This window comes from Leptosomus discolor, unplaced genomic scaffold (assembly GCF_034619465.1).
Source record: "Leptosomus discolor isolate bLepDis1 unplaced genomic scaffold, bLepDis1.hap2 HAP2_SCAFFOLD_182, whole genome shotgun sequence".
NCBI lineage: Eukaryota > Metazoa > Chordata > Aves > Leptosomiformes > Leptosomidae > Leptosomus > Leptosomus discolor.
This window is the reverse complement of record NW_028237774.1, coordinates 76,830-102,659: the sequence shown is the minus strand read 5'-3', so window position 1 is coordinate 102,659 and position 25,830 is coordinate 76,830. Positions and strand designations below refer to the sequence as shown.

At 66.9% G+C, this 25,830-nt stretch overlaps 2 protein-coding genes across 2 annotated transcripts; one reads left to right on the top strand and one right to left on the bottom strand.

Annotated features, from left to right (window-relative positions):
- Window positions 1–192: 192 nt before the first annotated feature.
- NOP9 (NOP9 nucleolar protein) lies at window positions 193–7,172 on the bottom strand. The gene is given in 12 exon segments (XM_086480990.1): window positions 193–336; window positions 427–546; window positions 1,069–1,242; window positions 1,744–1,854; window positions 1,941–2,081; window positions 2,577–2,647; window positions 2,650–2,765; window positions 3,426–3,566; window positions 4,575–4,704; window positions 5,314–5,677; window positions 5,679–5,710; window positions 6,746–7,172. Coding segments are annotated over 12 exon segments (1,971 nt in total).
- RABGGTA (Rab geranylgeranyltransferase subunit alpha) lies at window positions 7,171–22,840 on the top strand. Its single transcript, XM_086480989.1, has 18 exons — window positions 7,171–7,195; window positions 7,240–7,280; window positions 7,437–7,465; window positions 8,466–8,547; window positions 8,631–8,747; window positions 9,854–9,948; window positions 12,689–12,855; window positions 15,550–15,732; window positions 17,224–17,307; window positions 17,424–17,506; window positions 20,129–20,230; window positions 20,344–20,455; window positions 20,532–20,583; window positions 20,915–21,003; window positions 21,125–21,213; window positions 21,291–21,413; window positions 22,257–22,344; window positions 22,613–22,840. The coding sequence occupies exons 1-18, from the start codon at window positions 7,171–7,173 to the stop codon at window positions 22,759–22,761; spliced, it is 1,710 nt and encodes a 569-aa protein (XP_086337115.1). The 3' UTR covers window positions 22,762–22,840.
- The last annotated feature ends 2,990 nt before the right edge of the window (window positions 22,841–25,830 follow it).

The following is a 25,830-nucleotide window of genomic DNA, read 5'->3' as shown; positions in this document are numbered from 1 at the left end:
TGGAAAAGGAGAACCAGAGCGGCGCTTGCGATCTCTATGGTCCTCAGCAGCTACCAGAAGCCAGGAGACGCTCTCCCTCTCTGCCTCCTTCCTCTATGACCCACGGTCCTCCAGCAGCGCCTCTCCTTCCCCGGGGGTGCCGCTCTATGCCCCCGGGGGGGGGGGGGGCGTCGCTCCCCCAGGAGGGGGCGCTCAGTCCTCCAGGAGGGGTCCCAGGAGGCCGCGGCGCCGGTCGGGGGTCGCCTGTAGCCGCTCCCAGAGGCGCCGGCGCCGGAGGAAGAGATCGAGGGCGAGGGTCCGGGCCACCCCCCGCCCGTGGGGGTCGCGCTGGAGGGCCTCGTGCTGGGACGCTGTGGAGGGGGGGGGGTGGGGGGGCGTTAGGGCGTGGCCCGGGCGTCCATGTGTCCGTCCGCCCCTCCCCCCAACCGGCCGGCACTCACCCAGCTCGCCGGCGATGGCGGCGCGGGCCGGGGCGGAAGCCGAGGCCCAGACGGCGTCGAGGACGCGGCTGCCGTTGCGGTGACACGCCAGCGCGAGGAAGTGACCCTACGCAGCAGGAAGTGACGTCAGCAAGAGAGGAAAGCTTAAGAGAATCAGGGCGGGGCTAATAAAAGCCGCCATTTTGTTAACGGGGGGGGGGGCTCGAAACCGCCTGGCAGCCTAACGGGGAGCCAAGAAACCACCACAGGCCTTGGGGGGGAGGCTCGAAACTGCCTCGCAGCCCAATGGGGAGCCAAGAAACCACCACAGGTCTTGGGGGGAGGCTCGAAACTGCCTCGCAGCCCAATGGGGAGCCAAAAAACCACCACAGGTCTTGGGGGGGAGGCTCGAAACTGCCTCGCAGCCCAATGGGGAGCCAAGAAACCACCACAGGTCTTGGGGGGGAGGCTCGAAACTGCCTCGCAGCCCAATGGGGAGCCAAGAAACACCACAGGTCTTGGGGGGAAGCTTGAAATTGCCCCAAAACATACCGAAAAGGGGGATCTGGCCCCGAAATGCAGCCCGGGGGGCACCAAAAGTGGGGGATCAGCCCAAACCAGCAGCTGAGACCACCCCCCCCCCCGTTACCTTGAGCTTGCGGAGGAGGCGGCGGCGGGCGCGGGGGGGGACGGTGGGGGAGGCGAGGAGGGCGTCCCACACCCGGCTGCCGGGGGGGCTGCGGGCCAGGGCGGCCAGTTCGAGGGGGGGCAGCGCCTCCAGCCCCGCCAGGACCGGCGCCGGGTCCCCGAAATGCAGGAGGTGCTGAGCAGGAGGGAGCCGTGGAGCGTGACGGGGCCCAGCGACGGCTGCGGGGAGAGAACCAGGGGGTCACACCGAGGTGGGGGGCAAAAAAAACCTCCCGGGGGTGGGCTAGGGGCAAATCTGGAGATGAGAGGAGGGGCTGGGGGAGCAGAAAGGGCTTTGGGGGATAAACAGGGGGAAATCAGAGGTGTTGGGGGGAACTGGAGGGACGTGGGGGGTCACAAAAGTGCCCTGGGGGTTCATGAAAGATAACGGGGGGAGCTGGGGGGGTAAATAAGGGGACTGAGGGGGCAAATAATTACACGTGGGGGGCAAAGGGCGGGTGGAGAAGCGCAAGGGGGCAGCTGGAAGGGTGCCTCAGGGGACGGGGGGGGGGGGGGCAACTTAGGGGAGACCAGGGGCAAATGAGGGGCGCAGCGGGCAAACTGGGGGGGGCAGGCAGGGAAGAACAGGGGAGGTGAGGCAGCCCCACCCGCTCCCACGCTTGCCCCGTCCCCTCACCTCTGGCTCCACCCCCTTTCCAGCCTTGTCCCCGCCCTCGAAGGGGCGGAGCCCCGCCAGGAGCCCCACGCAGGCCCGGCGTCGCTCCCGCGGCTCCCAGCAGCCGAAAGCCTATTGGAGGAGAAAAGGGGAGGAGGGAGCCCGGAGGGGGGCGGGGCTTCAAAGGGGGGTGGGGGGTGGGGGTGGGCGTGGCCTACCTGGAAGAGGCAGCGCAGCGCCTCCTGCTGGAGGCCGGGGTGGGGCCGGCAGGCGCCCAGCAGGGCCGTGAGGACCCCGGGGTGGCCCCGGGCCAAGGGCTCGGCCAGGGCGGGGCCCAGTTCCGCCAGCACCTCCCCCACCTGGGTGGGGCGGAGGCAGGCATCAGGCCCCGCCTCCTCTTGGGCCCACAAGCCCCGCCCACCCACCGGCAAGTCCCCGCCTCCATACGCAAACCCCGCCCTTCCCCTTTCAAGCCGCCCCCAACCCCCCCCCACCCCAAGCTCCGCCCCCAACCTCCCACCCAACCAGCTCCATTTTCACCCCACAGGCTCCACCCACTTAAGCCCCGCCGCCCCCACCACACCACTCCTCCTTCCCCCTTCAAGCCCCCCCCAACCCCCCCCTAAGCTCCACCCCCAACCTCCCACCCAACCAGCTCCATTTTCACCCCACAAGCTCCGCCCACTTAAGCCCCGCCCCCACCACACCACTCCTCCCTCCCCTTCAAGCCCCCCCAACACCCCCCACCCTAAGCTCCGCCCCCACCTTACTCCATTTCCACCCCACCAGCCCCACCCCCTCTAAGCCCCGCCTCCATTATGTCTCTCCTGCCTCCCTCTTCAAGCCCCGCCTACCACATCAGCCGGGGCGTGGTCCAGCAGGCGCTGCAGCCCGTGATTGGCCACCCGGTGGGCGGCCACGCCCGTAGGCGGCCCTTCAGCTGCTCCCGGAAGAGGCCCCGCAGGCGCTGGGGCTCCAGCACCGTCATGGCCGCCTCCAGCAGCCGACTGCGCTGGGGGTCCTGCAGCCCCTGCACCAGCCCGCTGGGGGCAGCCAATCAGAGAAGGGCACTAGGACCCCACCCCACCCCCCCCCCGGCCAATCAGGAGCTGAGCCCAGGGTCTGACCCCCACCCAATAGGAAACAACCCCGCAGCGCTCTGGCCAATCAGAGAGCAGCAGCAGTAAGATGTTAACCAATGGGGAAAGGCCTGGTGACTGGCTGGCCAATCAGCAAAAAGGGGGTTGGGATCTCTGGCCAATCACAAGCAAGCCTCGAGAAATCAACCAATGAGGGAGGACCCTTGGGGGCTGATCAGCCAATCAGCAGCTTCCTTTAGAAAACGTATACCAATAGAAAACAAGCTAAAAGTCCCCCAGCCAATCACCCAGCGGCACTTAAGACCTCCCAGCCAATCAGGAAACAGCCCCAGCAAACCCCCAACCAATGGAAATCAGCCTCAACATCAACTAGCCAATCAGTAAAGGGTCCTGCCATCAACAGCCAATCAAGAACCAACCCCAAGAAACACTGCCCAATGGGAACAGCCACGATGACCGATCAGCCAATCACCAACCAGCACCTGCGAATCCCCAGCCAATCACCAACCAGCTCCAAACCCCTCTCAGCCAACAGCGGGGCTCCCTCAGAGCCCGCTGACCAATCAGCCACTCCCCCAGACCCAGCGCCCAACAGGACCTCACCTCTCCGCGGGGGCGGGGCTGGGCGGGGCCAGCTGGCCAATGAGCACCTCGCAGAGGCGGGAGCAGGCGCGCGATTGGCCGCGGTGCAGCACCTCCAGCGCCACCTGCAGGCAGAGGCTGGCGCTGGCCGGGGCCAGCAGGCTGGGGGGGGGGGGGGAGTGGGGGGGGAATTAGGGGGGGGGGGCAGTTATGGGGCATTCCCCCCCCCAGGGGGGCAGTTATGGGGCATTTCCCTCCCCCAGGGGGGCAGTTATGGGGCATTTCCCCCCCCCCCAGGGGGCAGTTATGGGGCATTTCCCTCCCCCCAAGTGGGGCAGTTATGGGGCATTCCCCCCCCCCCCCCCCCCCGGGGGCAGTTACGGGGCATTTCCCCCCCCCCTCCCCCAGGGGACAGTTATGGGGCATTCCCCCCCCCCAGGGGGGCAGCTATGGGGCATTCCCCCCCCCCAGGGGGGCAGTTATGGGGCATTCCCCCCCCCCAGGGGGGCAGTTATGGGGCATTCCCCCCCTCCCCCCAGGGGGCAGCTATGGGGCATTCCCCCCCTCCCCCCAGGGGGGCAGCTATGGGGCATTCCCCCCCCCCAGGGGGGCAGCTATGGGGCATTTCGCCCCCCTCCCCCCCCGGGGCAGTTATGGGGCATTCCCCCCCCCCCAGGGGGGCAGCTATGGGCATTTCCCTCCCCCCCAGGGGGGCAGTTATGGGTCATTTCACCCCCCAGGGGGGCAGTTATGGGGCATTTCCACCCCCAGGGGGGCAGCTATGGGGCATTTCCCTCCCCCCAGGGGGGCAGTTATGGGTTATTTCGCCCCCCAGGGGGGCAGTTATGGGGCATTTCCACCCCCAGGGGGGCAGCTATGGGGCATTTCCCTCCCCCCCAGGGGGGCAGTTATGGGTCATTTTGCCCCCCAGGGGGGCAGTTATGGGGCATTTCCACCCCCAGGGGGGCAGTTACGGGGCATTTCCCCCCCCCCCCTCCCCCGGGGGCAGTTATGGGGCATTCCCCCCCAGGGGGGCAGTTATGGGGCATTCCCCCCCCCAGGGGGGCAGCTATGGGGCATTTTACCCCCCCCCTCCCCCGGGGGCAGTTATGGGGCATTTTACCCCCCCCCCAGTCACTTACAGGCCAGATGCTCCTCAAAGGCCTCGGCCAATTGCCCAGGAGGGGCGGGAAGGACGGGGGAAGCTCCACCCCCTCTACTGCTGGCTCCACCCCTTTGAGGGTCAGCTCCGCCCCCCTGCCCTTTAGCTCCACCCCTCCGGGGGGCAACTGAGGAACTCCTGGGGGGCAAAAAGGCAGAGATGAGGGCAGGGCCAAACCTGCCCCTCCCCCAATTAATTACCACCCATAGGCCCCCCCAATTGCCCCCCTGACCCCCAAACCTGCCCCAGACCCTCCCAAATGCCCCCCCCCGAACACCAAATCTGCCCCAGGCCATCCCAAATGCCCCCCCTGACCCCCAAACCTGCCCCAGACCCCCCCAAATGCCCCCCCCGAACACCAAACCTGCCCCAGGCCCCCCCAATGCCCCCCACAACCCCACCCCAGGCCCCCCCAATTGCCCCCCGACCCCCAAGCCTGTCCCAGGCCCCCCCAAATGCCCCCCCCAGACCCCCAAACCTGCCCCAGGCCCCCCCAAAATGCCCCCCCCCAGACCCCCAAACCTGCCCCAGGCCCCCCCAAATGCCCCCCCCAGACCCCCAAATCTGCCCCAGGGCCCCCTACTTGCCCCCCCCGACCCCCAAACCTGTCCCAGACCCCCCCAATTTCCCCCCCCCGACCCCCAAACCTGTCCCAGGGCCCCCAATTGCCCCCCCGACCCCCAAACCTGCCCCAGGACCCCCCAATTGCCCCCCTCCGACCCCCCCTCCCCCTCCCCAAAACCTCACCTGCCCCTGGGGCACCCCCCAGGACCCGCAGCAGCGCCCGCACCACGAAGCTACCGGCCGGGTGCCGGGCGAAGGCCACCAGGTCGTCCCTCACCGCCGCCGCCAGCTGCCCCACGGCGTCCCCCACCTGCCCCACGGCGTCCCCCACCTGCCCCACGGCGTCCCCCAGGGCCGGCAGCACCCGCCCCAGGGCGGCCTCCAGCACCCGGGCCCCCAGAGGGTGCCCCGCCGGCCCCCCCAGGCCCCCCACCACTAAGGGGGGCAGCACCTGCCCCAGTATCCCCAGTGGGGCCTGGGGCAGCAGCGCCTGCAGCACCCGGGACCCTCCCGGGTCCAGGGCCACCCCCTCCGGCCCCGCTGCCCACCGCCTCCGCCAGCACGTTGGGGGCAAAAAGGGCTGCAAAAAACCAAAAAAACCAACAAAAATTCTTTTATTACTCTCAAAATAAATAAATGTCCCCAAAAACCCTGAACTATACCTCAAAATACAACTATTTCGCCCAAAATTTCTAAAACGCTCCCTCCCACCGACCCCAAACACCCCCCCAAAGCCCCTCAGGGCTCCTCCAAACCTGCCCCCAGACCCCAAAACCCCCTCAGGAGACCCCAAAACCCCCTCAGAATCTTTCTAAACCTGCTCACGGACGCCCAAAATCCCTCAGGATGCTGCAACGCGTGGCCACGGGTGCCCCAAACCTCTCAGGGAGCCCCAAAACCTCCTCGAGGTTTCTCTATATCTGCTTACGAGCCCACAAAACCCCTAGGGAGGGCAGAATATATGCTTGCAGACCCCCCCCCAATCTCTTCAGGAGCCCCAAAACCTCCTCAACCCCCCCCTGCTAAACCCCTCAGGAGGCTGCAGTATATACCCACAGGTCCCTCCAACCCCTCGGGGAGCCCCGAAATCCCCTCAAAATCCCTCTGCATCTGCTCTCACAGCCCCTAAACACATCCTGATACCTTAATATTTATCCATAGCCCCCCCCAAACCCCCCAGGAGGCCCCCCCAACCCCCCAGGAGGCCCCCCCAACCCCTCAAGAGGCACCCCCAGCCCCTCAAGAGGCCCCCCCAGCCCCTCAAGAGGCCCCCCCAACCCCTCAAGAGGCCCCCCCAACCCCTCAAGAGGCCCCCCCAACCCCTCAAGAGGCCCCCCCAACCCCTCAGGAGGCCCCCCCAACCCCTCAGGAGGCCCCCCAACCCCCAGGAGGCCCCCCCAAACCCTCAGGAGGCCCCCCCAACCCCCTCAAAATCCCTCCGGACCTTCTCACGATGCTGCTGTACGTTCGCAGACCCCTCCAAACCCCTCGGGGAGCCCCCGAATCTCCTCACAGACCCCAAAACCGCCTCAGGGGCCGCCAGCTCCCCTCAAGATCCCGCCAAAACTCTCCCCCCCCCCTCACGGACCCACAAACCACCCTCCGCGCCCCTCACCGAGCTCCTCCGGGTTCAGCCCCTCCTGCAGCGTCTCCAGGGCCTTTCGGAAATACCCAGCAGTGTCAGGCTCCAGCCGTGGGCCCGGGCCCGGCGCGGCCTCGTTGCGGGGACCCCGCCGCACCCCCATGGCGGAGGAGACGCGCCGCTTTCCCAGGACGCACCGCGCGGGATGGGCCGCGGCGCCGGGCGCGGTGCCTCGTTGTATCCCAGCATGCCCTTCGGCCCCGCCCGTCCGCTGCGGTGCTCGGCGGGGGCAACATGGCGCCGGCGGGGGTGCCTCGTTGCATCCCAGCATGCCCCTCGGCACAGCCCGCCCGCTGTGGCGCTGGGCGGGGGCAACATGGCGCCGGGCGCGGTGCCTCGTTGTATCCCAGCGTGCCCTTCGGCCCCGCCCGTCCGCTGCGGTGCTCGGCGGGGGCAACATGGCGCCGGCGGGGGTGCCTCGTTGTATCCCAGCATGCTCTCTCGGCCACGCCCCCTTCTCCCGGCAGCCCTAGCGCCGCCGCGGAGCTTCCTGCAGCTGCCGGCGCCGGTTCGTTCCCGTTGGGCCCTTAACGGGGGGGGGGGGGGGGGGGGGGCGGTTGGGACCCCCTCACCGGGAGACCGGGACCCCCCCCGGAGGCCCGGGACACCCCCTGGACTCCAGGACCCCCCCCCCGGGCCCCCTGACCGCCGCTTTCTCCCGCAGGTGCCGGACACCCCCGAGCCGCCGCCATGGTGAGGGAGCGCCCCCCCCCCCCGGGATGGACCCCCACTGCCCCATGATGCACTGCGGCAGCCCAGCGGCTCCCAGTTCCTCCCAGTGCCTCCCCCCGCTCGGTGACCCCCCCCCCGAGCCTCCCAGTGCATCCCAGTCACCCCTCCAGTGCCCCCCCCGTGACCCCCCAGTGCTCTCTCAGTGATCTCCAGAGTCCTCCAGTGTCTCCCAGTTCACTGCCAGTGCCTCCCAGTTCACTTCCAGTGACAACTGGTTTTTCCCAGTTAATCTTCAGGGCATCCCAGTTCTTCCCAGTCGCCTCGCGGTGATTTCTAGTTCTCCCCAGTCAACTCCCAGTGACCCCCATGGCCCCACGATGCCTCCCAGTCACCCGCCAGTGCTTCCCAATGCCTCCCAGTTAGCTTCCAGTGAGAGCGAGTTTTCCCAGTTAATCTCCAGGGCATCCCAGTTCTTCCTGGGTGACTCCTGGTTCTTCCCAATCAACTTTCAGTCCCCTCCCAGTGCATCCCAGTGCCCCCCAGTCCCTTTCCAGTCCATCCCAGTGCCCCACAATGCTTCCCAGTCACCCGCCAGTGCTTCCCAGTGCTTCCCAGTTAACATCCAGTGACAGTTAAATTTTCCCAGTCAGCTTTCAGAGCATCTTGGTTCCTCCCAGAGCCTCCCACTTCCTCCCAGTCTAGCCCCAGTGCCTCCCAGAGCCCCTCCCAGTCCCCCACCAGTTCTTCCCAGTCTCTCCCAGTGCTCTCCCAGTGACCCCCAGACTCCTTCAGTGCTCCCCAGTTGACTTCCAGTGACAGCTCCTTTTTCCCAGTCCATCTCCAGCGCATCCCAGTGCCCCACCAGTGATTCCTGGCTCTTCCCAATCCATCCCCAGTGCCTCCCAGTTCACTGCCAGTGCCTCCCAGTTAATTTCCAGCGACAGCTCCTTCTTCCCAGTCCATCTCCAGCGCATCCCAGTCCCCCGCCAGTGACTCCGAGCTCTTCCCAGTCCCTCCCCAGTGCCTCCCAGTTCACTGCCAGTGCCTCCCAGTTAATTTCCAGCGACAGCTCCTTCTTCCCAGTCCATCTCCAGCGCATCCCAGTCCCCCGCCAGTGACTCTGAGCTCTTCCCAGTCCCTCCCCAGTGCCTACCAGTGACCCCCAGTGCCCCCCAATGCCTTGCAGCATGGCCGCCTCAAGCTCCGCCCCCCGGACGCCGCCCGCCGCCGCCAGCGGGAGGAGAAGCTCCGCCTCTACCGCTCCGCCATGACCACCCTGCTGGAGAAGGTGAGCCCTGGCCCCGCCCCCTGACCTCTGGCCCCACCCCCTGACCTCTTACCCTGCCCCTCACCTCTGACCCCGCCCCCTGACCCCACCCCGACCTCTGGCCCTGCCCCTGACCTCTGCCCCGCCCCGACCTCTGGCCCCGCCCCCGACCTCTGGCTCTGCCCCCACCCCTGACCTGCCCCCGACCTTTGGCCCCACCCCCGGCCTCTGGCCCCGCCCCTGACACCCCCCAACCTCTGGCTCCACCCTCTGACCTCTACCTCCGCCCCCTGAGCTCTGGCCACGCCCCCCTGACCTCGCCCTCTGGCGCTGCCCCCTCACACCACCTGCCCCCTGGCCCCGCCCCCTGGCCCCTGGCCACGCCCCCTGAGCTCTGACCCCGCCCCCTCACACCACCCAACCTCTGCCCTGGCCCCTAGCCCTGCCCCCCGTGCTCTGCCCCCGCCCCTCCTTGCGCCAGCCCCGCCCCCTGAGCGCCTTCCCTGCCCCCCTTGTGCCCGCCCCGCCCCCTTGCGCCGGCCCCGCCCCCCTCGCGCCCTCCCCGCCCCCCTTGCGCCCACCCCGCCCCCTCGTGCCGGTCCCGCCCCCTGATCGCCGGCCCCACCCCCCTCGTGCCGGCCCCACCCCCCTCGCGCCGGCCCCACCCCCTGTGTGCCGGCCCCGCCCCCCGCGCGTTGGCCCCGCCCCCTCGTTCCCACCCCGCCCACTGACCATCGTCCCCGTCCCCTTTGCGTCATCCCCGCCCCCGACCATCATCCCCGCCCCCTTTGCGCCGGCCCCGCCCCCTTTGCGCCGGCCCCGCCCCCTGACCGTCATCCCCGCCCCCTTTTTTTGCCGGCCCCGCCCCCTTTGCCCCGGCCCCGCCCACTGACCGCCGGCTCCGCCCCCTGACCGTCATCCCCGCCCCTTTTTTGCCGGCCACGCCCCCTTTCCGCCGGCCCCGCCCCCTGACCGTCATCCCCGCCCCCTTTTTTGCCGGCCCCGCCCCCTTATCGCCGGCCCCACCCACTGACCGCTGTCTCTGCCCCCTTTTGCCGGCCCCGCCCCCTTTTTGCCGGCCCCGCCCCTTCCGCGGGCCCCGCCCCCTGGCGCAGCGGGCGCGGGGGGAGCTGGACGCGGAGGCGCTGGCGCTGACGGGCGCGGTGCTGGCGGCCAACCCCGACGTGGCGACCTGCTGGAACCTGCGCCGCTGCGCCCTGCCCCCCGGGCCCGACTGGTGCGGCTGGGGGGGACTGGGAGGGAGCGGGAGGGACTGGGAGGGAGCGGGAGGGGACTGGGAGGGGGGGGGGGACTGGGAGGGAGTGGGAGGGAGCGGGAGGGGACTGGGAGGGAGTGGGAGGGGAGTGGGAGAGGACTGGGAGGGGACTGGGAGGGAGCGGGAGGGGACTGGGAGGGACTGGGAGGGGCTGGGAGGGAGCGGGAGGGGACTGGGAGGGAGCGGGAGGGGACTGGGAGGGGCTGGGAGGGAGCGGGAGGGGACTGGGAGGGGACTGGGAGGGAGTGAGAGGAGGTGGGAGGGGCTGGGAGGGAGGGGGAGGGGACTGGGAGGGGCTGGGAGGGAGCGGGAGGGGACTGGGAGGGAGCGGGAGGGACTGGGAGGGGACTGGGAGGGAGCGGGAGGGGACTGGGATGGAGGGGGAGGGAGTGGGAGGGGACCAGGAGGGGACTGGGAGGGAGCGGGAGGGGACTGGGAGGGGCTGGGAGGGGACTGGGAGGGAGGGGGAGGGACTGGGAGGGGACTGGGAAGGAGTAGGAGGGGACTGGGAGGGAGTGGGAAGGGACTGGGTTGGACTGGGAGGGAGTGGGAGGAGACTGGGATGGAGTGGGAGGAGACTGGGAGGGAGGGGGAGGGACTGGGAGGGAACTGGAATGGAGTGGGAGGGGACTGGGAGGGGACTGGGAGGGAGTAGGAGGGGACTCTGATGGACTGGGAGGGACTGGGAGGGGACTGGGAGGGAGGGAGTGGGAGGGGACTGGAATGGAGTGGGAGGGGAGTGGGAGAGGACTGGGAGGGAGTAGGAGGGAACTGGAGGGAGTAGGAGGGGACACTGGTGGACTGGGAGGGAGTGGGAGGGGACTGGATGGAGGGGGAGGGAGTGGGAGGGGACTGGGAGGGAGTGGGAGGGACTGGGAGGGGACTGGGAGGGAGCGGGAGGGGACTGGGAGGGAGGGGGAGGGGACTGGGAGGGAGCGGGAGGGGACTGGGAGGGAGCGGGAGGGGACTGGGAGGGACTGGGAGGGAGTAGAAGGGGACTGGGAGGGAGCGGGAGGGACTGGGAGGGGACTGGGAGGGAGCGGGAGGGGACTGGGATGGAGGGGGAGGGACTGGGAGGGGAGTGGGAGGGGACCAGGAGGGGACTGGGAGGGAGCGGGAGGGGACTGGGAGGGGCTGGGAGGGGACTGGGAGGGAGGGGGAGGGACTGGGAGGGGACTGGGAAGGAGTAGGAGGGGACTGGGAGGGAGTGGGAAGGGACTGGGTTGGACTGGGAGGGAGTGGGAGGAGACTGGGATGGAGTGGGAGGAAGTGGGATGGAGTGGGAGGAGACTGGGAGGGAGGGGGAGGGACTGGGAGGGAACTGGGAGGGAGTGGGAGGAGGTGGGAGGGGACTGGGAGGGAGGAGGAGGGGACTGGGAGGGAGCGGGAGGGGACTGGGAGGGGACTGGGAGGGAGTAGGAGGGGACTCTGATGGACTGGGAGGGACTGGGAGGGGACTGGGAGGGAGGGAGTGGGAGGGGACTGGAATGGAGTGGGAGGGGAGTGGGAGAGGACTGGGAGGGAGTAGGAGGGAACTGGGAGGAGTAGGAGGGGACACTGGTGGACTGGGAGGGACTGGGAGGGGACTGGGATGGAGGGGGAGGGAGTGGGAGGGAGGGGGAGGGACTGGGAGGGGACTGGGATGGTCTGGGAGGGAGGGGGAGGGACTGGGAGGGGACTGGGATGGTGTGGGAGGGGACTGGGATGGAGTGGGAGGGGACTGGGAGGGGACTGGGGGGTGCTGGGATGGAGTGGGAGGGTGCTGGGAGGGGACTGGGAGGGAGTGGGAGGGGACTGGGGGGTGCTGGGAGGGGATTGTGGGCACTGGGGAGCACTGGGATGTGCTGGGAGGGGCTTTGTGGGCACTGGGCAGCACTGGGATCTACTGGGAGGGGCTTTGTGGACACTGGGGAGCACTGGGATATACTGGGAGGGGCTTTGTGGGCACTGGGCAGCACTGGGATCTACTGGGAGGGGCTTTGTGGGCACTGGGGAGAACTGGGATATACTGGGAGAGGACTTGTGGGCACTGGGGTGCACTGGGATCTACTGGCAGGAGCTTTAGTGGGCACTGGGCAGCACTGGGATCTACTGGGAGGGGCTTTGTGTGCAGTGGGGAGAACTGGGATCTACTGAGAGAGGACTTGTGAGCACTGGGGAGCACTGGGATCTACTGGTAGTGGATTTAGTGGGCACTGGGGAGCACTGGATCTACTGGGAGAGGACTTGTGGGCACCGGGGAGCACTGGGATCTACTGGGAGGGGCTTTGTGGGCACTGGGGAGCACTGGGATCTACTGGCAGCGGGTTTAGTGGGCACTGGGGAGCACTGGGATCTACTGGGAGGGGCTTTGGGGGTACTGGGGAGCACTGGGATCTACTGGGAGAGGACTTGTGGGCACTGGGGAGCACTGGGATCTACTGGCAGTGGGTTTAGTGGGCACTGGGGAGCACTGGGATCTACTGGGAGGGGCTTTGGGGGTACTGGGCAGCACTGGGATCTACTGGGAGGGGCTTTGGGGGTACTGGGGAGCACTGGCCCATACTGGGAGGGGCTTGGTGGGCCCTGGCAAGTTGCTGGGTGCTGCCTGCGCTGCCCCCCTGGCCTTTACTGGCCGTTCCTGCTTTTTACTGGTCTTTACTGGTCTTTACTGGTTTTTACTGGTTTTTACTGGTCTTTACTGGTGTCCCCCCCCCCGCAGGGTGCCGGGGGAACTGGCCTTCGTTGGGGGGTGCCTGGGGGTGAACCCCAAGTCCTACGGGGCCTGGCACCACCGGGGGTGGGTGCTGCGGCGCGCCCCCTCCCCCCCCCCCGCCCCCGCCGAGCGCGCCCTCTGCGACCGCCTGCTGGCCAGCGACCCCCGCAACTGTGAGCCCACTGGGAGGCACTGGAGGCACTGGGAGGCACTGGGAGGGGGCGGGGGGGCTTGAGGGGCTGAGGTGGGGCCTGGGGGGGCGCTGGTTTGGGGGAGGGGGGGGTTGGAGGGGATTTAGAGGTACTGGTTTGTACTGGTTTGGGGTTGGAGGGGATTTAGAGGTACTGGTTTGTACTGGTTTGGGGCTGGAGAAGGCCTAGAGGTACTGGTTTGTACTGGTGGGGCGTTGGAGGAAGTCTGGAGGCACTGGTTTGTACTGGTGGGGGGTTGGAGGGGGCCTAGAGGCACTGGTTTGTACTGGTGGGGGGTTGGAGGGGATTTAGAGGCACTGGTTTGTACTGGTTGGGGGTTGGAGGGGGCCTAGAGGTACTGGTTTGTACTGGAGGGGGGTTGGAGGGGATTTAGAGGTACTGGCTTGTACTGGTTTGGGGTTGGAGGGGATTTAGAGGCACTGGTTTGTACTGGGGGGGGGTTGGAGGGGATTTAGAGGCACTGGTTTGTACTGGTGGGGGGTTGGAGGGGATTTAGAGGCGCTGGTTTGTACTGGTTTGGGGTTGGAGGGGATTTAGAGGTACTGGTTTGTACTGGTGGGGGGTTGGAGGGGATTTAGAGGCACTGGTTTGTACTGGTTTGGGATTGGAGAGGGTGTAGAGGCACTGATTTATACTGGTGGCGGGTTGGGGAGGGGCTGGAGGTACTGGTTTGTACTGGTGGGGGGTTGGAGAGAGCCTAGAGGTACTGGTTTGTACTGGTGGGGGGTTGGAGGAGATTTAGAGGTACTGGTTTGTACTGGGGGGGGTTGGAGAGGGGCTGGAGGTACTGGTTTGTACTGGTGGGGGGTTGGAGGAGATTTAGAGGTACTGGTTTGTACTGGGGGGGGTTGGAGAGGGGCTGGAGGTACTGGTTTGTACTGGTGGGGGGTTGGAGGGGATTTAGAGGCGCTGGTTTGTACTGGTGTGGGGTTGGAGGGGGCCGAGAGGTGCTGGTTTGGGTTCAGAGAGAGGTGGGAGGCACTGGTTTGTACTGGTTTGGGGTTGGAGAGGGGCTGGAGGTACTGGTTTGTACTGGTGGGGGGTTGGAGAGAGTCTAGAGGCACTGGTTTGTACTGGTGGGGGGTTGGAGGGGATTTAGAGGTACTGGTTTGTACTGGTTGGGGGTTGGAGGGGATTTAGAGGCACTGGTTTGTACTGGTGTGGGGTTGGAGGGGGCCGAGAGGTGCTGGTTTGGGTTCAGAGAGAGGTGGGAGGCACTGGTTTGTACTGGTTTGGGGTTGGAGAGGGTCTAAAGGCACTGATTTGTACTGGTGGGGGGTTGGAGAGGGGCTGGAGGTACTGGCTTGTACTGGTGGGAGATTGGAGGGGGCCTAGAGGCACTGGTTTGTACTGGTTTGGGGTTGGAGAGGGCCTAGAGATACTGGTTTGGGTTCGGAGGAAGGCGAGAGGTGCTGGTTTGTACTGGTGTGGTGTTGGAGGGGATTTAGAGGCACTGGTTTGTATTGGTTTGGGTTCAGAGGGAGTCTAAAGGTACTGGTTTGTACTGGTTTGGGGTTGGAGAAAGACTAGAGATACTGGGAGAGACTTTTGGGGATGCTGGGCTTACTGGTTTGTACTGGGAGCTGGTAGAAGAAGGCCTGGATCACACAAAGCGTGGGTTTTGGGGGGATAACCCTTACTGGTTTATACTGGGAGTTACCGCAGCGGGTTTAAGAGGCTCGGGGCGGCCCCAGTAAGGCCCAGTGCTGCCTGGTGCCCCCCCAGTCCATGTGGTTTATACTGGGATCTGATAGAGGAAACCCTGGGAATGCAAGGCGTGGGTTCTGGGGTGATAAGGCTTACTGGTTTCTACTGGGAGAATGCTTCAGCAGCTCTTGTGAGCTACTGGAAGAGACTTTTGGGGATGCTGGGCTTACTGGTTTGTACTGGGGGCTGGCAGAAGAAGGCCTGGATCACACAAGGCGTGGGTTTTGGGGGATAACCCTTACTGGTTTATACTGGGAGTTACCGCAGCGGGTTTAAGAGACTCGGGGCGGCCCCAGTAAGGCCCAGTGGTGCCCGGTGCCCCCCCAGTCCACGTGGTTTATACTGGGATCTGATAGAGGAAACCCTGGGGAATGCAAGGCGGGGGTTCTGGGGTGATAAGGCTTACTGGTTTCTACTGGGAGAATGCTTCAGCAGCTCTGGTGAGCTACTGGAAGAGACTTTTGGGGATGCTGGGTTTACTGGTTTGTACTGGGAGCTGGCAGAAGAAGGCCTAGAGCACACAAGGCGGGGGTTTTGGGGTGATAACCCTTACTGGTTTATACTGGGAGTTACCGCAGCGGGTTTAAGAGGCTCGGGGCGGCCCCAGTAAGGCCCAGTGCTGCCTGGTGCCCCCCCAGTCCACGTGGTTTATACTGGGATCTGATAGAGGAAACCCTGGGGCATGCAAGGCGGGGGTTCTGGGGTGATAAGGCTTACTGGTTTCTACTGGAGAATGCTTCAGCAGCTCTTGCGAGCTACTGGAAGAGACTTTTGGGGATGCTGGGCTTACTGGTCTGTACTGGGAGCTTGTAGAAGAAGTCCTAGAGCACACAAGGCGGGGGTTTTGGGGGGATAACCCTTACTGGTTTATACTGGGAGTTACCGCAGCGGGTTTAAGAGGCTCGGGGCGGCCCCAGTAAGGCCCAGTGGTGCCCGGTGCCCCCCCAGTCCACGCCTGGGAGCACCGGCGGGCGCTGGCGGCCGAGGAAGACCCCGAGGCCGAACTGGCCTTCGCCGGGGCCCTGCTCAGCCGCGACTTCTCCAACTTCTCCGCCTGGCACCACCGGAGCCGCCTCCTGGCGCCCGCCCGCGGCCCCGCCGGCGCCCTGCCCCCCCCGCGCCTCCGCACCGGTACGGGCCCCCCAAATGCCTTGGGGGGTCGTGTGTCCCCCCCCAGAGCCCTGGGGTTCCCTCCCCCAGGTGCCCCAGTCCCCCCCCAGACTCCTGGGGTTCCCCCCCCAGACGCCCAGGTCCCCCCCCAGACCTCTGGGTGCCCCCCAGAGCCCTGGGGTCCCCCCCCCCGACCCCTGCCCCCCCCCCAGATGCCCAGGTCCCCCCCCAGACCCCTGGAGCCCCCCCCCCAGGCCCCTGGGTCCCTCCCCCAGGTGCCCCAGTCCCCCCCCCAGACCCCTGGGGTGTCCTCCCCCCAGACCCCTGGGCCCCCCCCGAGACCCCTGGGGTCCCCCCCCGAGACCCCTGGGCCCCCCCCCCGATGCCCAGGTGTCCCCCTCAGACCCCTGGGGCCCCCCCCAGATGCCCAGGTCCCCCCCCAGACCCCTGGTTCCCCCCCAGATGCTCAGGTTCCCCCCCAGACCCCTGCCCCCCCCCCCAGGATGCCCAGGTCCCCCCCCAGACCCCTGGGCCCCCCCCAGACCCCTGGAGCCCCCCCCCAGACCCCTGGAGTTCCCCCCCAGATGCCCCAGTCCCCCCCCAGATGCCCAGGTCCCCCCCAGGCCCCTGGGGTCCCACCCCCAGACCCCTGCATCCCCCCCCAGATGCCCCAGTCCCCCCCCAGACCCCTGGGGTGTCCCCCTCCCCGAGACCCCTAGGCCCCCCCCCAGACGCCCAGGTCCCCCCCCCAGACCCTGGGTGCCCCCCCCCAGGTGCCCCAGTCCCCCCCCCAGACCCCTGGGGTGTGTCCTCCCCCCCGACCCTTGGGGTCATACCCCCCCCAGACCCCTGGGTCCCCCCCTTAGAGTCCTGGGGTGTCCCCCCTTTGTACTCCTGGGTCCCCCCCTTGGACACTGGGGGCCCCCCCAAATGCCTCAATTCCCCCCTCACCCACCGGGGTCCCCCCCCCTTGGACACTGGGGGTGCCCCCCCAGACCCCTGGGTCCCCCCCTGGACACCAAGCTCCCCCCCCCCCCCCCCCAGATGCCGGGGTCCCCTCCCAGACACCTGGGTCCCCCCGTCAGCCATGGGGGTCCCCCCCTTGGACACTGGGGGCCCCCCCAAATGCCTCGATCCCCCCCTCACCCACCGGGGGGGGTCCCCCCCCCACCCCCTTTGGATGCCGAGATCCCCCCCCAGGGGACTGACGTGGCCCCTCCAGCCAGTGGGGGGGTCGCCCCCCTCCCCCCCCCCCTCCCCGTACTCCTGGGTCCCCCCAAACCCCCTCCCAGGCCACCCCAGTGCCCCCCCAGTACCCTTCCCAGTCCATCCCAGTGCCCCCCAGTACCCTGGGAGGGGTACTGAGGGGCACTGGGGTGGCCGGGGAGGGGGTTTGGGGGGACGGGGGGGGATGTGCTCAGCCCCTGGGCTGCCCCCCCCTCCCCCCGATGTTGGGGGGGGGGTGGGGTGGGGGGGTGTCCCCCTCCCCGACCCCCTTTCCCCTCCCCCCAGAGCTGGAACTGGTGCACAACGCCGTCTTCACCGACCCCACCGACCAGAGCCCCTGGGTTTACCTGCGCTGCCTCCTCTCCCGGGGTACGCCGGGACCCCTCCCCCCATCCCCCCAAACCCCGAGGGACCCCCCTCCCCCCCCCAGATGTTGGGGTGCCCCCCTGGAACGTCTCTTGTTGTGTGTCCCCCCCCCCCCCCAGCCTCGCCCCCCCCGAGGATTCTCTGCCTTTACGTCAACCGGGAGGACGCGGCGCTGGCGGTGACCTTCTCCCGGCCCGTCCTGGTGAGGGGGGGGGGGGGTACTGGGGGGTACTGGGATGGACTGGGAAGGGTGCTGGGGGCACTGGGGGGACTGGGAGGGGGTTTGGGGGGACGGGGGGGGCCCTGGGATGTGGTAGGAAGGGAATTGTAGGCACTGGGGTGTGCTGGAGGGGTTTTGGGGGTACTGGGATGGACTGGGAAGGGGACAGGGGGCACTGGGATGGACTGGGAGGGGCTTTGAGGGTACTGGGGGCACTGGGATGGGCTGGGAGAGGGTTTCGGGCACTGGGGTGGACTGGGAGGGGGTTTGGGGGGACGGGGGGGGCCCTGGGATGTGGTAGGAAGGGAATTGTAGGCACTGGGGTGTGCTGGGAGGGGTTTTGGGGGTACTGGGATGGACTGGGAAGGGGATGGGGGGCACTGGGATGGACTGGAGGGGTACTGGGGAGCACTGGGATGTGCTGGGAGGGGCTTTGAGGGTACTGGGGGGCACTGGGATGTACTGGGAGGGGTACTGGGTGGCACTGGGATGTGCTGGGAGGGGCTTTGGGGGTACTGGGGGGCACTGGGATGGACTGGGGGAGGGTTTGGGGGCACTGGGGGGGACTGGGAGGGGTTTTGGGGGGACAGGGGGGGCCCTGGGATGTGGTAGGAAGGGAATTGTAGGCACTGGGGTGTGCTGGGAGGGGTTTTGGGGGTACTGGGATGGACTGGGAAGGGGCCAGGGCGCACTGGGATGTGCTGGGAGGGGTATGGACTGGGAAGGGTGCTGGGGGCACCGGGGGCACTGGGATGGACTGGGAGGGGTACTGGGGGGCACTGGGATGGATTGGGAGAGGGTTTGGGGGCACTGGGGGGGATTGGGAGGGGGTTTGGGGGGACGGGGGGGGCCCTGGGATGTGGTAGGAAGGGAATTGTAGGCACTGGGGTGTGCTGGGAGGGGTTTTGGGGGTACTGGGATGGACTGGGAAGGGGACAAGGGGCACTGGGATGTGCTGGGAGGGGTACTGGGGGGCACTGGGATGTACTGTGAGGGGCTTTGGGTGTACTGGGGGGCACTGGGATGGATTGGGAGAGGGTTTGGGGGCACTGGGGGGGACTGGGAGGGGGTTTGGGGGGACGGGGGGGGCCCTGGGATGTGGTAGGAAGGGAATTGTAGGCACTGGGGTGTGCTGGGAGGGGTTTTGGGGGTACTGGGATGGACTGGGAAGGGGACGGGGGGCACTGGGATGTGCTGGGAGGGGTACTGCGGGGCACTGGGATGTGCTGGGAGGGGTACTGGGGGGCACTGGGGGGCACTGGAATGGACTGGGAGGGGTACTGCGGGGCACTGGGATGTGCTGGGAGGGGCTTTGGGGGTACTGGGGGGCACTGGGATGGACTGGGAGATGGTTTGGGGGCACTAGGGTGTACTGGGAGGGGCTTAGGGAGTACTGGGATGGACTGGCAGGGGTACTGGGGGGCACTGGGATGTGCTGGGAGAGGGTTTGGGGGCACTGGGGTGTGCTGGGAGGGGTTTTGGGGGTACTGGGATGGACTGGGAAGGGTACGGGGGCACTGGGATGGACTGGGAGGGGCTTTGGGCATACCGGGGGGCACTGGGTTGTACGAGGGAGAGAATTGTAGGCACTGGGGAGCACTGGGATGTACTGGGAAAAGCCTTGTGGGCAATAGAGAGCACTGGGATGTACTGGGAGGAGCTTTGTGGGCAGCAGAAGATTTGTGGGTACTGGGGGGGCACTGGGAGGGGATTTGTGGGTACTAGTGAGGACTGGGATGTACTGGGAGAAGCTTTGTGGGTAGTAGAGTGTACTGGGATGTACTGGGAGGGGATTTGTGGGTCCTGGATGACACTGGGAGGAGAACTGTGGACACAAGAGAGCACTAGGGTGTACTGGGAGGCGCTTTGTGGGCACTGAGGGGTACTGGGAGGGGATTTGTGGGTACTGGGGAGCTGTGGGAGGTTACTGGGCAGTAAAGAGCACTGGGAGATTCCGGGGAGGGGATTTGTGGGCACTGTGGAGGACAGGCATGTACTGGGAAGGGATTGGTGGGTACTGGGGAGCACTGGGATGTACCGGGAGGGGATTGGTGGGTACTGGGCTGTTGCTGGGTGAGGATCTGTGACTACAGGCACGTACTGGGAGGTTACTGGGTGCCGATTAGTGGGTGCTAGAGAGCACGGGGATGTACTGGGAGGGGATTGGTGGGCACTGGGGAGGACTGCGATGTACTGGGAGGGGATTTGCGGGCACTGGGATGTACTGGGAGGGAACTGGTGGTGACGGAGGGGCACTGGGAGGTTCGTGGGAGAGCATTTGAGGGCACTGGGGAGTACTGGGATGTACTGGGAGGGGATCAGTGGGCACTGGGACAGGGTTTATGGGCACTGGGATGTACTGGGAGGGGATTGGTGGGCACTGGGGAGTACTGGGGTGTACTGGGAAGGGATTTGCGGGCACTGGGGAGTACTGGGGTGTACTGGGAAGGGATTTGCGGGCACTGGGTAGTACTGGGATGTACTGGGAGGGGATTTGTGGGCACCGGGTAGTACTGGGGTGTACTGGGAGGTGCCTGGGCAGTGCTTGGCGTGGGGCACTGGGCGGAACTGGGCTTTACTGGTCTGTCCCTGGCTCTCCCGCAGGTGGGGGCGGGCAGCCCGGCGCTGAGGGCGACGGTGGACGGCTCCGCCCTGGAAGGGGCGTGGCGCTCGGGGGCGGGGCGGCCCCGCCCCAGCCACACCTGGGTATCCCCGCGGAGGGGGGGCGGGGCCAGGGGGGGAGGGCGGGGCGTTGGGAGGCTCCTCCCCCAGGCTGGGATCCCCTCCCCAACGCCCGCCTTCCTTGACCTGAGTGACAGCTCTGCGACCTCCCCCCCGACCTGGCTCCGCCTCCCGCCCGGCCCCGCCTCCTCCACTTCCGGGTCACCTGGGAGCATGACCCCGCCCACCGCGAGGTGACGCTCCTTCCAGGTGAGAAGCCACGCCCCTCGTTGGGACACGCCCCTTAAAGCCCCGCCTTTCCCTAACCACGCCCCTTTCGTCCTAGACGAGGATGAGGCGTGGTGGCAGGAGCCAATCGTAGCTGGGGAGCTCTTCTGGTAAGCCCCGCCCACAAAGCCATAAGCTCCACCCCTTGCCTAAGCCCCGCCTCTCTCTCGTTATAATCATTACAGCAATGGGGCGCCGCCCCTTTAAGACCCCAGTGCTGGCCACGCCCCACGTCCGCAGCCAAGCACCGCCCACCCCCAGTGGCCACACCCCTTTCCTCAAGCCACGCCCCCCTCCCCATGCCCCAACCCTCATTCAATCCCCCTCCATTGTGGCTCTATTGGGGCCACGCCCCCCCCCCCGCCTCCGAGGGGGGTGGGGCCCAAGCCCCACCCCCCTGGGTGGCCCAAGCCCCTCCCCGCCGCTAAGCCCCGCCCCTAGGCCCGAAGTGGGCGTGGCCGAGCGCTCGGTGCTGGAGGCGCAGGTGGAGACGTGCCGGCAGCTGCTGGAGCTGGAGCCCCGCAGCCGGGGTGAGACCCCCCCCTCCCCCCCCCCCAAAACCTCTTCCCCCCCCACCCCCCCACCCCCGAGGCGTGACCCCGCCCCCTTGCTGACGTGGCGGGGCGTGTCCCCGGGGGGGGGCGGGGCCAGGCTGTTTGCTGACGCTGGTGCTGCTGCTGTCGGCCCTCGACCCGCTGGGCCACGAGGACGAGACCCGGCGCTGCCTGCGGGCCCTCCAGGTGGGCGGGGCTTAGGGGGGAGGGAAGGGGTGGGGCTTGGGGAGGAGGGGCGTGGCCTCACGTAGCCCCGCCCACAGGAGGCGGACCCGCTGCGGAGCGGCTTCGTGGCCGACGTGGCCTCGCGGGCGGAGGCGGCCGTGGGGGTGCTGAGGATGGGGGCGGGGCCGGAGGGGGACGTCAGGCTCCGCCTCCCCGGGAAGGTAGGGGCGGGGCCTGAGGGGGCGGGGGGGGTGGGGGGCTTTGGAAGGAAGGGGTGGAAGGTGGGGGAGGGGGAATGAAGGGGTGGGGTGTCGCGGTGGGTGTGGCCACGAGTGGGTGGGGCTCCTAGGGCAGAATGGGAGGGGCGTGGGGCGGGGCTTAAGGGGTTGGAAAAGGGGGGTGGGGCTAATGGAGCGGGGTGGGAGGGGCATGGGGCGGAGCTTAAGGGAGAGGGAGGCTTGACATGGAGGGGTGAGGGGGGAATGAGGAGGTGGGGCCTTAAAGTGGGTGGGGCCTGAGGGGCGGGGCTAAAGGGGTGGAGTGGGAGGAGTGTGGGGGCAGGGCTTAAAAGGGGGAAATGGTTAACAGGGCGGGGTTAGGGGGGCATGAGGAGGTGGGGGCTTAAAGTGGGTGGGGCTTAAAGTGGGTGGGGCTAAAGTGGGTGGGGACCGAGGGCGTGGCTAAAGGGGTGGAGTGGGAGGAGCTTTGTGAGAAGGCATGCCTAAAAGAGGGAGGAGCTTAAAGGGGCTGGGGGGGGTGTCTGACAGCGGGTGGGAGGGGCTGGCGCTAAAGGGGCGTGGCCCCACGGAGCCCACCCCCGCCTGCCCCGCCCTTGCCCTTGGCCCCGCCCCCAGGCGCTGACGTCACTGCCGCTGCTGGAGCACGCGGTGCTGGCGACGCACCTCGACCTGGCCCGGAACCGCCTGGGGGGGCCCCCCCCCGCCCTGGGGGGGCTGCGGCGCCTGCAGGTGGGGACCCGGGGGTCTGGGCGGGGGGGGGAGGGGCCGGGGGACACACCCCTCCCCCCCCCCCGGCATCCGGGTGACCAGCCCCTCCCCCACCAGGTGCTGGACCTGTCGCACAACGACGTCACGACCCTACGGGGGTTCCCGCCCCTCCCCCGCCTGGAGGAGCTGAGTCTGGAGGGCAACCGTATCCCTGGGGGGGGGCGGGGCTTAAGGGGGAGTGGGCGGGGCTGGGGGGGTGGGGGGCTGATGGGGAGGGGCTTGATGGGGAAGGGCTGAAGGGGGTGGGGCTAAAGTATATGGGGAGGGGTTTCTTGGGACCGGTAGGGGGGCTGGGGAGGTGGGGGGGGGCTAAAGGGGGTGGAGCTAATAAGAGGTGTGGCATGCGGTGGGCGGGGCTTCATTGGGTGGTGGGGTGTTTTGGGGTGTGTCCTCCTTGACTCCACCCCTTCCAGCCATAAGCGACGCCTCCGCCCTGGCCCCATTGGCCGCCTGCCCCCGGCTGGCTCGTCTCCGATTGGCCGAGACACCCTTGGCCGCCGCCCCCGAGGCCGCCGCCCACCTCGCCCAGCTCCTCCCCCACGTCGCTGTCACCCTCGCCTGATTGGCTGGTGCCTGGAGCTCCGCCCACCCCACCACTATCAACGCCCCACCGCACGGCTTGGCCCCGCCCCTTAACGAGGGGCTAATAAAGTGACATAAGAAAGGCGGAGCTTATGAATGGGGGAGGGGCTCGGAGGGTCACCGGGGCGGGGCTCCCCCCGCCCTGAGGAACCCAGCGTCCGGCTCTCCCAGTCGCTCCCAGTTCCTCTTCGGCACCACCAGTTGCTTCATCAGGGCCAAACCACCGCCCGCTTGCGCCATCGCCGGGTGGGGACGCAGGCGCTTGGGACACACCCTTTTTTTGGGGGGGGGGGGGGGGGGGGGTGGCGAGGCAGCGGCAGGACCCGTCCGTCTGGCCCGGACCCACAGCTGCCCCGCCAAATAGTGAGCCGCCCGTGCCAAAAAGCGATCCCGGCCTGCCCTGCCCTGCAGCCTCTTGCCTTGCCAAATAGTGAGCCGCGCCGGAGGTGTGTTGTCATCCCCCCCGGCCAAATCGTGAGCTGCACCTGCCAAATAGTGAGTCCTCGCTGCCCGGGGGTTAAGCCCCGCCCCTGAGGGCCCCCTTGCCACATAGTGAGACGTTGCCCTGCCCCATAGTTCACCTGCTGGTGACCCCAGTTCCCTGCCCCATAGGGTCGACTTGCCAAATAGCGAGCTGTGACACCACCCCATAGCCCCCCCGCTGCCACATAGTGAGCCGCTGCTCCACCCCATAGTTCCCCCGCTGCCACATAGTGAGCCCTTGCCTCACCTCAGGGACCCTCCTGCCACATAGTGAGCCATTACCCCACCCCATAGACCCCCCACTGCTACATAGTGAGCTGCTTCCCCACCCTATAGCCCCCCCTGCTGCCACATAGTGAGCCCTTGCCCCACCCCATAGCCCCCCCGCTGCCACATAGTGAGCCCTTGCCCCACCCCAGGGATCCTCCTGCCACATAGTGAGCCATTACCACACCCCATAGACCCCCCGCTGCCACATAGTGAGCCCTTGCCCCACCCCAGGGACCCTCCTGCCACATAGTGAGCCCTTGCCCCACCCCATAGCCCCCCCCCCCGCCACATAGTGAGCTACTGCCCCACCCCATAGTTCTCCTGCTGCCACATAGTGAGCCCTCGCCCCACCCCAGGGACCCTCCTGCCACATAGTGATCCCGGGAGGGGCTCAGGGAGTGCTGGTGTGGGGCAATAAGGGGGCGTGGTCTGTATAAGCCCCGCCCCTTCCTCCCAAGGTCACGCCCCTTTCCCATAATCGAGGGGCACTAGCGAGCGTGAGGCGTTGCGATTGCTGGGAGCCACTGGGAGGTACTGGGGACGCTGGGGTGACTGGGAGAGGGGATTGGGGATGCTGGGGTGGCTGGAAGGGGTAACTGGGCAAAGTGGGAGGCGGGGGGGGGGGAAAGGGTTTACTGGGAGGGTGTTACTGGTCAAACTGGGAGCACTGGGAGGGATTAGTAGCATTACTAGGAAGACTGGGAGGACCCAGAGAGGGTTACTGGGAGGACTGGGGAGTTGCTGGGAGCACTGGGAGGGGACAACTGGAGCTACAGGGAGCACTAGGAGGGGGTTACTGGAGCTACTGGAAGCACTGGGAGGGGGTTACTGGGCAAGCTGGGAGCACTGGGAAGGCTTAATAGAGTTATTGAAAGGACTGAGGCTACCCAGAGGGACTTACTAGGAAGACTGGGGCGTACTGGGAAGAATGGGAGGACTAGGATGGGGGTACTGGGCAAACTGGGAGGGGTTAGTCCCAGGCGAATGCAGAGGGGGTTACTGGGAGCGCTGGAAAAGAGTAACTGAGAAGACTCTGAAGGGCTTACTGGGGACACTGGGCAGGCTGGGAGGGGGTTACTGGGGCTGCTGGAAGATCTAGGGGAGTACTGGGAGGATATAACTTGGAGGAAGGTCTGTAGGTACCCAGAGCGGGTTACTGGGAGGACTGGGGATTACTGGAAGCTCTGGGAGGGGCTAAGTGGGAGCACTGCAGTTACCGAGCGTACTGGAAGGGGGTAACTGGGCTTACTGGGAGCACTGGGAGGTTACTAGGAGCACTTGGGGGGGGTGCACGAATGGGAGCGGTGGGAGCACAGGAAGGGGGGAACTGGGCAGACTGGGGGAACTGGTCGGGCTGGGAGCACTCCCGGGTCCCGCCGCGGCGGGGGAGGAGGCGGGGGGGGGGGGGGGAGCTGCTCAGGCAGGCCCGGACGCCCGGGTCCCTCTGGCGCCGGGCTCGGGCGGGGCACTGGGAAGGACTGGGAGGGAACTGGTCCATACTGGGAGCCTGAGGGGTGTTTCTGGGCTGTACTGGCAGGGGGACCGGGAGGTTACTGGGCTGTACTGGGAGCCTGGGAGAGGTTATGGGGCTGTCCTGGGCCATACTGGGAGTCTGGGAGGGGTTTGTGGGCCATGCTGGGAAGGACTGGGAGGACCCGGGCCATACTGGGAAGGGCTTGATGGCTTCAGTCAGTCATTCTGGTTCCTGCTGGTTTCTAGTGGCTCATACTGGTCTGTATCGGCTTGTACAGCCTTATACTGGGTCATACTGGGAAGGGTCTGGAGGCTTTAATGGCCCATGGAAGGTTGTACTGGCCAGTAGCGGTCTGTACTGGTTTCTGCTGTCTTATAAAGCTCCGTGTGGGTCTTTACTGGTCCATACTGGTCTTTAAGGAACTATACTGGTTTTACTGGTCATACGCAGAAGGGTCTGAAGGCATTAACGGGCCATTCTGGAAGGTCTTACCAGTTAGCGGTGGTTCCTACTGGTTTCCTGTCTCTTCTACTGGTCCAGGCTGCTCTTTATGGGTCCATCCTGGTCTTTAAGGAACTATACTGGTCCACACTGGTCTTACTGGTTGTACAGAGAAAGGTCCAGAGGCACTAACGGGCCATTCTGGAAAGTGGTGGTTCCTACTGGTTTCTGCTGTCTTCCACTGGTTCTTACTGGCCCGTGCTGGTCTTCATGGGTCTATACTGTCCTTTAGCGACCTGTACTGCTCCATACTGGTCTTACTGGTCATACTGGGAAGGGTTTGGAGGCACTAATGGGCCGTTCCGGAAGATCCTACTGATC